The sequence below is a fragment of the Triticum dicoccoides genome, chromosome 1B (assembly GCF_002162155.2).
Source record: "Triticum dicoccoides isolate Atlit2015 ecotype Zavitan chromosome 1B, WEW_v2.0, whole genome shotgun sequence".
NCBI classification, from domain to species: domain Eukaryota; kingdom Viridiplantae; phylum Streptophyta; class Magnoliopsida; order Poales; family Poaceae; genus Triticum; species Triticum dicoccoides.
Window position 1 is genome coordinate 501892589 of NC_041381.1, and position 9571 is coordinate 501902159.

General features: G+C 46.7%; 2 protein-coding genes across 2 annotated transcripts; one reads left to right on the plus strand and one right to left on the minus strand.

The window, feature by feature from the left end:
- Positions 1-234: 234 nt before the first annotated feature.
- LOC119344705 (MADS-box transcription factor 4-like) lies at positions 235-2353 on the plus strand. Its single transcript, XM_037615068.1, has 7 exons — positions 235-684; positions 798-864; positions 959-1020; positions 1131-1230; positions 1333-1362; positions 1495-1539; positions 1981-2353. The coding sequence occupies exons 1-7, from the start codon at positions 296-298 to the stop codon at positions 2113-2115; spliced, it is 828 nt and encodes a 275-aa protein (XP_037470965.1). The 5' UTR covers positions 235-295; the 3' UTR covers positions 2116-2353.
- Positions 2354-2373: 20 nt separating this feature from the next.
- LOC119344692 (probable receptor-like protein kinase At1g11050) lies at positions 2374-4589 on the minus strand. Its single transcript, XM_037615061.1, has one exon. The coding sequence runs from the start codon at positions 4430-4432 to the stop codon at positions 2504-2506; it is 1929 nt and encodes a 642-aa protein (XP_037470958.1). The 5' UTR covers positions 4433-4589; the 3' UTR covers positions 2374-2503.
- Positions 4590-9571: the final 4982 nt, after the last annotated feature.

Sequence of the window (9571 nt, forward strand, 5' to 3'; positions counted from 1 at the left end):
AAAAAAAGGGAGTCTATGAATCAATGAATGAACCATAATAAAAGAAGAGAGGACGCTCCCCGCAAAAATAAAAGGTGAAAATGATGAAAGAGAAAAAAGAGCAGGAAAGAGAGAGACATGGGGAGAGCGCGTGAAGTGTCCGCTGATCAAACGGGAGCCCCTTCCCTCCAAGTCCGCGAGCCAGGGTCAGCTAAAATCCAACCGCAACGAACCGAAGCAGAGCACGCGAGCAGTTTCCATTTCCGGCCATCCGACCCTGGGGCGAGCCGAAAGCCCCCTCACCTCCATTCCCTCCATGGCAGCCACCCTCCTTTACTCCTCCCATCCTCCCCCAGCCATGGCATTCACGCCCGCCCATAAAGATCGCCACCACCACAGGCCGCTGCTGCTCCCAAGCGTCCACACTCCACAGAGACAAGGGAGGGAGGAGTCCTCTGGGTCTTGGGTGCTCCTGGGTCCTCTTTCTTTCTTCTCGGCGAGCGAGGAGCTTGTTGAGATGGGGCGCGGCAAGATCGAGATCAAGAGGATCGAGAACTCGTCCAACCGCCAGGTGACCTTCGCCAAGCGCCGGGCCGGGCTGGTGAAGAAGGCCCGCGAGATCGGCGTGCTCTGCGACGCCGAGGTCGGCGTCGTCATCTTCTCCAGCGCCGGCAAGCTCTACGACTTCTGGACGCCCAAGACCACGTAAGTTTTCCTCCCGTTCCTCCCTCTCTCACCCTTTATGCTTCTAGCCAAGAGCTCTGTTTCTTCTTCTTTTTAACCGGTCACGAAGCTGCTAACTTTGCCTTTGATGTCAGGCTGCCAAGGATCTTGGAGAAGTACCAGACCAACTCCGGGAAGATCCTGTGGGACGAGAAGCACAAGGTTCTTGCCTGATCTACCTCAGCGGTTTCTTTCAGCACCCATCCAATAAAAATGTTCAGAGTCTGAAAACCCTGGAAATATTTTTCTTTTTCAGAGCATCAGCGCGGAGATTGACAGGGTGAAGAAGGAGAACGACAACATGCAGATCGAGCTCAGGCAAGTGTTGTTCCATCCAGCTTCCAGCTTTGATTTCTTTCCAATTCTACATGTGGCGCTTCAACGTTTGTATGAGTATGACTCGACTGCGGCGGCTGATGACGGTGCAGGCATATGAAAGGCGAGGATGTGAACTCGCTGCAGCCCAAGGAGCTGATCGCCATCGAGGAGGCGCTCACCAACGGCCAGACCAGCCTCAGGGACAAGATGGTAATGCAGGGTGTAAAAGATTCAGAGCTTGCAAGTGTTTCATATCTGTTTTGTGGAATATTGTTGTCTGTCTCTGATGTTGGTGTCGTCTCCTTGTTGCAGATGGACCACTGGAAGATGCACAGGAGGAATGTATGGGCACTAAATTTACCACTGCGCTTTGCATTTCCTTCTGTACACCATGGAGTTTTTTGAAGAAGAATTTTGATCATTTTTTTGGCAAAGAAAATTCTGATCATGCTCCTCCTTTGTGATTTACCGCAGGAGAAGATGCTGGAGGAGGAGCACAAGCTGCTGGCTTTGAGGATGGTAATTCTTGAGCACTTCCTTGCTTTCTTCAGTCTAGAATTAATCATCCTGCAGAACTGCAGACATGCATCAGCTTTTGCCAACAAGTGAAATGGAGCATAATCATATCCTCCAAGGGCGTGATCTTGGTTTTAGTACAATGTTGCTAATGCAGTTAGACCGCTGATCAGTACTTAATGTGGCTGATCAGAGTCATCTACTCAGCAACCAAATAACTAGCCACTACATAGTTCCTTGCTGCATTATTTTTCAAAACAGCATGCCTGTCTTCATACCGTGCAAACTGAATCACCTCTACCCAGTCCAATTGAATAACCGAAACTCTAATAACAGAATTCACTGCATAGGTTAAAATTTCAGTGAATGGTAACCGCACTTTCTGCTTTGCTGACAAGTAACCCAAAAGCTGAGAAATTGCTGAAGTTCTCCTCCTGTTTCCAGCACCAGCAGGACGACCTGAGCAGCAACATGAGGGAGATGGAGCTCGGGTACCATCAGGGTAGGGATTTCACTTCCCAGATGCCGTTCACCTTCCGGCTGCAGCCCAGCCACCCCAACTTGCAGGAAGACAAGTAGGCCAACGAATCCTGCCACGGCCTGTGTGAACTGAAGCTCCTCTACCTGCAGGCCACAACTGCTACCTTCAATTTCCTTGTGAAACCTTAAATGTATCTTCCTTTTCATGTCTGGCTTGATGAACTTAACAGCGCTAGTTGGTTCCCAACACATAACCTTTAACTAAGACAGTTCCTGTCCCTGCCAAGATGCTTGTATAATTGCTGCCTATCCTGATTACAGTGTGTCTTGTTAGTGATGATGGCCAAGGTGCGAAAGTGACAAAGTTTGACATGAATGCCATTTTGGCCATTTGAATGCCTCATTCAGAAAGTCAATATAATCAAAGAAGTATCGACACACAACTCTGGACTTCAGTTGACCAGAACAAACACAAGAATTACATCACCTAAGCATGGTCCCCATTATCCATTAAAGGCCCACTGATAGCCGGGGAAGCGCTGAAGTTGCTCCCAGCTTCGCTGAACATCAAAAAGTTGTGCCCAAATGGCAGCGGCCGATCTGGTATCTCTGGTATGTCCATGTCTCCCTCAAGCATCTTCACCGCCTCGGTGATGGTCGGTCGGAGCGCAACCATCACATGAGCGCACAGGATTCCAACAAGAACAAACCTTTCGATGGCCTCACCTCTTGGGCTCTCGCACGTCGACAATGCATCGTCGAGCACCTCCCTTGACTGGCCAGCCTTGATGAGCGTCCACGCCCAGTCGGTGATCAGCACTGGCCCATTCGAAGCCGTCATGTCAAGCACATGCCGCCCACTCAATATCTCAAGCACCAGAACGCCCAAGCTATAGACGTCACTCTTCTCTGTCAATTGTCCATAGAGCGCGTACTCGGGCGCCAGGTAGCCATGTGTGCCGGCAACCCGCGTCGTGAGGTGAGACTGCCCTTCTCGGCTCCTCCTGGCTAGCCCGAAATCCGCCACGCGTGCCCGCATCTCATTGTCGAGCAATATGTTGGTCGCCTTGATGTCCCTGTGATAGATCGCAGGCTTGACACCATAATGCAGATATTCCAGTCCTTTTGCCACATCCATTATTATGTTGCGACGTTGTGCCCATGTCAATGCCGCCCGCTTGCTGCTTCCTACTCTGTCCCGGAAGATGAACTCCTCGAGCGATCCATTGGGCATAAAGTCGTACACGAGGAACATCTGCTTCCCATCCTCTATGTCGTCATCGACAATGCAACAGCCACGCAGCGGCACCAGGTTTCGGTGCCGGAGGTGGCTGATGATCTCCACCTCGTTGGTGAACTCCTCGTCACCGCCGTCCATTTCTGGGTTGAGCATCTTCTTGACGGCAACCACAGACCCATCGGCGAGCACGCCACGGTAGACAACTCCGAACCCACCGCGGCCGATGAGGTTTCGATCCGCGAAGTTGTCCGTCCCCTTGGACAACTCGGCAATGTCGAACTGTATTGACCCGGTGTTGGGCCTCAGGTGCGGACGCCGGTCCTCCGACCCCTCCTCAGGGATCGTGTGGTTCCTCTTCTTGTTCTTGGCGTGCCTTGTCTTTCTCCATACAAAGAATGCGAGGACTGACAGGAGGAGGATGAAGGCGATTGGGATGGTGGTGGCGTAGATGGCTGCGTTGTTGGACTTGGAGCGCTGGGAGGGAGGGGTGGACAGGCCGAGGCCGAGGATGCAATGGGCGGCGGTGGGGGAGGTGGGTCCCTCGGCGCTGGAGATGCCGGCGGCGTACATGACGGTGAGGTAGAAGCAGTTCTGCTGCGACTCGGTCGTGGCGTTGGCGCTGGCGGCGATGAGGGGGGAGGTGGCGACGATGCCGGCGGTCTGGCAGCGGTCGCAGATCGGCAAGGACGAGAGGTCGGGGCCGCAGGCGGCGTCCAGGCCCGCGACGGAGGCGTTCCCGACGACGGCCCTGTACTCGGCCGCGGTGGTGACGCCGGCGCAGAAGGACGGGGAGACGGCGAACTCGTCCGGCGACGGGAAGCAGGACGGCACGAGCGAGGCGCCCGGGAGCGAGGCCGGCGCCGACGCGACCGCCTCCGCGAAGTCGGCGATGCAGGCGGCGGAGGCCGCCGCGGACGGGACGCGGAACTGGCCCGTGGCGCGGAGCCGGCCGGCGAGGCCGATGGCGAGCACGGAGAGCAGCGTCTGGCAGCAGGCCGTCATGTTGGGCGCGGCCCCCGCGCACGGCGCGGGGTCCCACGGGAACGTGGGCACGTAGCTCAGGTCCAGCGGGCACGTCCCGTTGCCGCCGCCCGCCGCGGCCGCGCCGTCTGGCGAGCCGGCGAGCAGCAGCGCCAGGAGAAGCGGGAGGATGCGGAGGAGCCTCCGCGTCGGCATTTCGGCGAGCAGGTGGTGTGCGGTGGAGGGTGGGGCGGGTGGTGGAAGTGGAACAGGGGTCGGCTTCGGCTTACGTTGGGAGGAGAGCGAGAGAGGGAAAATACTCGTGCAGATAGCGGGGGGCGGGGAGGAGCAATGCTAGAGAGTGGTTGGAGTAAAATGGGGCGGCTGCGCCAAGCCTTGCGTGTACGGAATAATTTATAAGTTTGCGCGAGGATATGGGCGCGGAGTATGACGGTGGGGCCTGTGGGGTCGGGTCCGCCGGACCGATGGAGACGTGGGAGGGGTCTGGCTGGTTCGACCGGAAGGTGGCCGGAAACCAAGAGGTGGTGGTGGTGGCTGCGACTTTGCCGCTTTGTTTGACGTGGCGTGTACTCTGGATTAGTGAGTTTAATGCTTCTGCTAATCCAGACATCTGGCTCATCTGTTTGAAAACTACATAGAGGGTGCTTGATACGTTTTAGTCCCATGACTAAAAGTAGTGAGACTAAAACTTGTTAGCCTCACCTATGCTTGGATACAAATACTAAATAGACTAAAATGAGTTAATGAGCATTTATTATCCTCCAAACCCTTCAATCCCGAACTCGCATGTGTTAAAAAAGAGGAGTTAAATGAGGAGAGAGGGGACTAATCCACATTTTAGTAGGGTTCCCTTGACTAAATTTTTTTAGTCTCAAGACTAGTTCTAGTCTCTCTTTAGTCAGGGGTGATTGGAACTTTAGCCTCTGAAAAAGACTAGTTTTAGTCAGACTAAAAATAGTCCCTTGGATCCAAGCATGGCCATAAACTTTTTCTTACGAGGTAAACGAAGTTTTATTTCAAAATAGTGATTACAGTACGTTAGTACTCCCTTTGTTTTTAAATATAAGTTTTTTTAGAGATTTTAATATGGCCTACATACGGATGTATATAGACGTAGTTTAGAGTATAGATTCACTTATTTTACTCCGCACGTAGTCCAGATTGCAATCTATAAAAGAAACTCTATTGCAACCAACACGCGGTGCTACGAGCCCGTTCTTAGGATATTTACGAATTTGAACTCCCTTAGCAGTCTAACGCAAATTCTCACCTACTTCAACAACGTTCATAAAATTCTGTCACAGCTTTCATCCTCCTCACGCCGTCTCCCGTTTTTTGTTTTGTCGATTTTTCCAGCATTTTTTTCTTGAAATTTGCCTCAGCTGCTCCATGTTTTATTAGTTTACTAAATAAAATACAACTCGATCAACAAAATAACGCTTCTTTGATTACCCAATAAGTTTTGACTTGGTTGGCATATTCAATCCAATTTTTATATGTAATCATATTGGCAATAAAAAATAGCAAGTAAATCATGATAATTATGTATAAAATATTTATCCTTTGTTACAAAGAAATTTTATCTAATGAGAGGGGGAAACACGTGCATATAGACAAATTGCATTTGTCGGCATGGGAACAGATTTGCTGACCTCACACATGCTGAATACAATAACTGAAAGCAATTTGTCACCACAACCATTAATCCAACTTGTGATTTGTCTTTAACAATGTGTTTGTCTCGATAAGAGCTTTAGAGTAGATTCAACTTTTACTATGTGTCTCGATGAACTTTTTCTTCACCATAAACTACTAGGTTATGGTATGTCGGTTGCCATATTAGCAATGAGTAATTTTCGTTCTAACTAGTTAGTTAGTTTGCATATAGAATTTATCTGAAGTCAAACTCCTTTATAGGAAAAAAAATCAATATTCACAATGCGAAATCAATATAATTAGATGCATCATGGATTTAATTTTCATACTATATAACTTTAGTATTTTAGATGTTGACATTTTTAGATTTAAATTTCGTCAAACTTTGCATAGTTTGACTCAAACAAATCTTATGTGCAGAGTAAAATGAAACGAAGTGGGGGTACTAACTAGTTAGTTTAATATTGAACGTCTACGTTGTTAGCAACTCAGAGAAGAGATGTGAAATGTTATCAAAATATGCGATAGTATCACACATTCGAAATGATGTAGTGGTGAATCCAACCAAACAACTACAACCTAATAATCACTAGTGACATGACAATTCAACTTTTACTACCCATAAAAAATCATCAAAAAATATCGACATGGGATGTTGTTTTGAAGCCTTCAAGCAACGAGTCCAATAGTGAAGATGTAACTGTGAGTCTGATTTGAAGTTTGAGAGATAAAAATTGAAAATCTGTTGAAACCATGTCAATGTCACTTGTCACATTGACTGGCATGTCCATATAGGGGAGAGTACAATAGAAACCTAGATAAAGGGATGTGAATTGTGCCGTTTTGCCCTTTTGCCTTTTTGTGACACTATGAATGTTAGTTTTGTCTTTCTTGTTTCTCTACTGTATTTTGGATTCTGATTTGAACTTTTTACATATTTGTAGACACTTGTCTGTGAACATTCATAGCTTTTCGGAAAATTTTGAAACACTAAAATATTTATATTTATTTAAAAAATAAAATTATGGGAGAAGTGATGGCAATTTTGCCCATTGGTATGGGTACTCGCAGGTATCCTACTTAAAAACAATGAGCATGGACAAGACTTGGTGACATTTATATCCATGGGTAAGTATCACTTGAATTTTGAACTAATTTCTTTACCTCTTTACAAATTTAAATGCTATACATTGTACCCACTTGGATATCCTATACCTGATGGGTATGGCAGCACCTAATTGTGGGGGCACCTGATATTCTCCGGTGTGGTAGACGTGAGGTGGGTAGAGGTAGAGTCATCACAAAAGAGAAGTTAGTTTTAGAGCTCTTTCAGATGATCAAACACTAATCTATAGCTAAACGTTCAAATAATTATTTAAGAAAACATTTGATTTCACGACAATCAGAAAATGTCACTCTGCCCCTAAATTTCTCTTTGCATTGCCAAAGGCATGCCGGCCGTTGTTTATACAAAAGCGAATGAATCGAGAATTAGCCAAAAGAATTATCATTACGTTTCTGCCTTAACCATGATTGTGTGGAGCCAGTGAAAGGGACACATCACATTATTGGTCAAGCATGGCAAGTGGCCGTTAGTTTAAGATTCAGTTTGCGCTTTACACCAGTAGTGCCGATCCGGTCGACACACATACAGTGTCTTTGGACTGAAGGAATATAAGATGCCGCTAGTCCATTATTCTTCTGGGAAGTGAGGCTGGTGAGCCTTGCAACTTTGGTTCCATTTGGTTATTGGAAACAAAACTTTCTTTCCACGCGACAGATAGTCAGGGACACACATGACACGCCAGCTCCTCTCAAGTATTTATTATTTGAAGCCTTAATGCTGTCTTCGTATTTTAATTTGAATGATTGGCGGCGACTGACCTGCTCCGCACTAGGGAAGCTCCAGGCCGAGCGAGCAAAACAAAAGAGGATCACGATTAAGATAAGAGGCCAGCGGGGTATCCTATCAGCCAGCTTCAAGGACGAAGAGCACCTGCATTCTATCCAACGGCCGGATTCTCTTTTGGAAATATTATTTTTGGCCGCCCCGGGACACCCTTGACTGGCCAGGAGATCATTGGCGTCGCTGATCAGCAACCACTCAGGGTAACAATGACATCCTGACGCAGACGGGGAGTCGAACAAAGGAGCCAAAAACCCATCGGCGAGGAGCACTGCTCAACTCCAAGACCAAGCATGTGGTGAAATCGATTCGTCCATGGAGCAAATGTTGGCGTCGTTGTCGGCGGCTTGGCCCCGGCCGGGGACGAACCCGCCTGGAAGTTTCACTGATCCGCACGCGCGGTTTAGTTACGGCCGTATATATCTTTGCTTGATTTCTCGGATGGCTACGGGGGTTGGTCGAGGCGTTGAGCTTAGTTAGGATGGGGCACGTGCGTCAAACTACGAGATGGACAAAGTCATTGCATACGCTCCATCTCACGACGAGCGTGGATGGAATCTCGTGCTTTGGACAGCACGTGCGCCTTCCATTTTAGAAAGTTCAAAGCTGGGAAAATATCCGGTGCATCGGAGCTTGTGGTGCTACCGGTGCATCGATCTCACATTGTGCTTTTAAAATCTTCAAAAAATTCTAAAAAAAATTAAGCACACTCATCCAATATCAATGTAGGTTGTCACAAAATTTTAAGTTAAAATTCAAAACATAACTTGAAAAACAAAAATTGACAAATTCAGCATTGAATAGTACATAACATAACTCGGGCCCTAGATTTGGCTCATTATCACACTGATTCAAATTTGTCATTTTGTATATTAAAAAATATTCTAAAATTTTATACGAAATTTTATGACACCATACATTAATGTTGTGTTAACATGCTAGATTTTTTTTAGATTTTTTAAAATATTCTATGGCATCCGGTGCACCGGTAGCACCACAAGTGCGGGTGCACCGGATACATTCCCGTTCAAAACTGACTTACATTTTCGAAAAAAATTGGACAAATACTACATCCGCTAAAAAATATAGGATATTTTGGACATTTTAATATAGACTACATGCAAACTGAAATTAGTGAACATACACACTAAAGCGTCTCTATTTACAGTTGGTTCACAAAAAAGTTTGACTGCTTATATTTGTGAATGGAGTGAGCGGTATATTAGGTATTTTTGTGAGTTGTGTGCCAGCAAACTTATAGAAAAACTGGGGTCTAGGTGAAAAAAAGTGGGCGAGTAGAATAGCAAATATTCTTCTGTGAAGGTGCATGAGTTTAGCTTGCTTGGCATAATTTCTGATGATGGATGGGTTATGGTTGTAAGTGCACATGTGGCAAAAAAACTGTTCGCTTTAGAAATTTCTAACCAATTTCAAATATTTGATTTGAAAACTATTTTCCGGAAAATAAAAATAAAACAGTAAATTCATAAATGCACCAATTTTAGAAAATTTTAGCTTAGCTCGACCACAGATTTGGGAGTTATTGCCTTTATTTATTTGGTTCATTCAATTTCTTGGTACATAATGTTAATCGAGCTTTTTTCAGCAAATGTTGATTTTTATTAACTTAAAATGAAGCATCAAGAGAATACAAACATAATGAACACACACTCGGCCTCTATATAGTTGAGATGCACACAACCAACACCAGCACACGCACATAAAAAGCACTCGGCCAAATAGCAATCGCCTTCATCGAATCCAACCACCCA

Excerpts from the sequence above, each read along its gene's own strand:
- LOC119344705 (XM_037615068.1), top strand. The coding sequence starts at position 296 with ATGGCAGCCACCCTCCTTTACTCCTCCCATCCTCCCCCAGCCATGGCA. Across the intron at positions 685-797 it reads TTCTGGACGCCCAAGACCAC|GCTGCCAAGGATCTTGGAGA; the intron begins GTAAGTTTTCCT and ends CTTTGATGTCAG. Across the intron at positions 1,363-1,494 it reads GGAAGATGCACAGGAGGAAT|GAGAAGATGCTGGAGGAGGA; the intron begins GTATGGGCACTA and ends GATTTACCGCAG.
- LOC119344692 (XM_037615061.1), bottom strand. The coding sequence starts at position 4,432 with ATGCCGACGCGGAGGCTCCTCCGCATCCTCCCGCTTCTCCTGGCGCTG.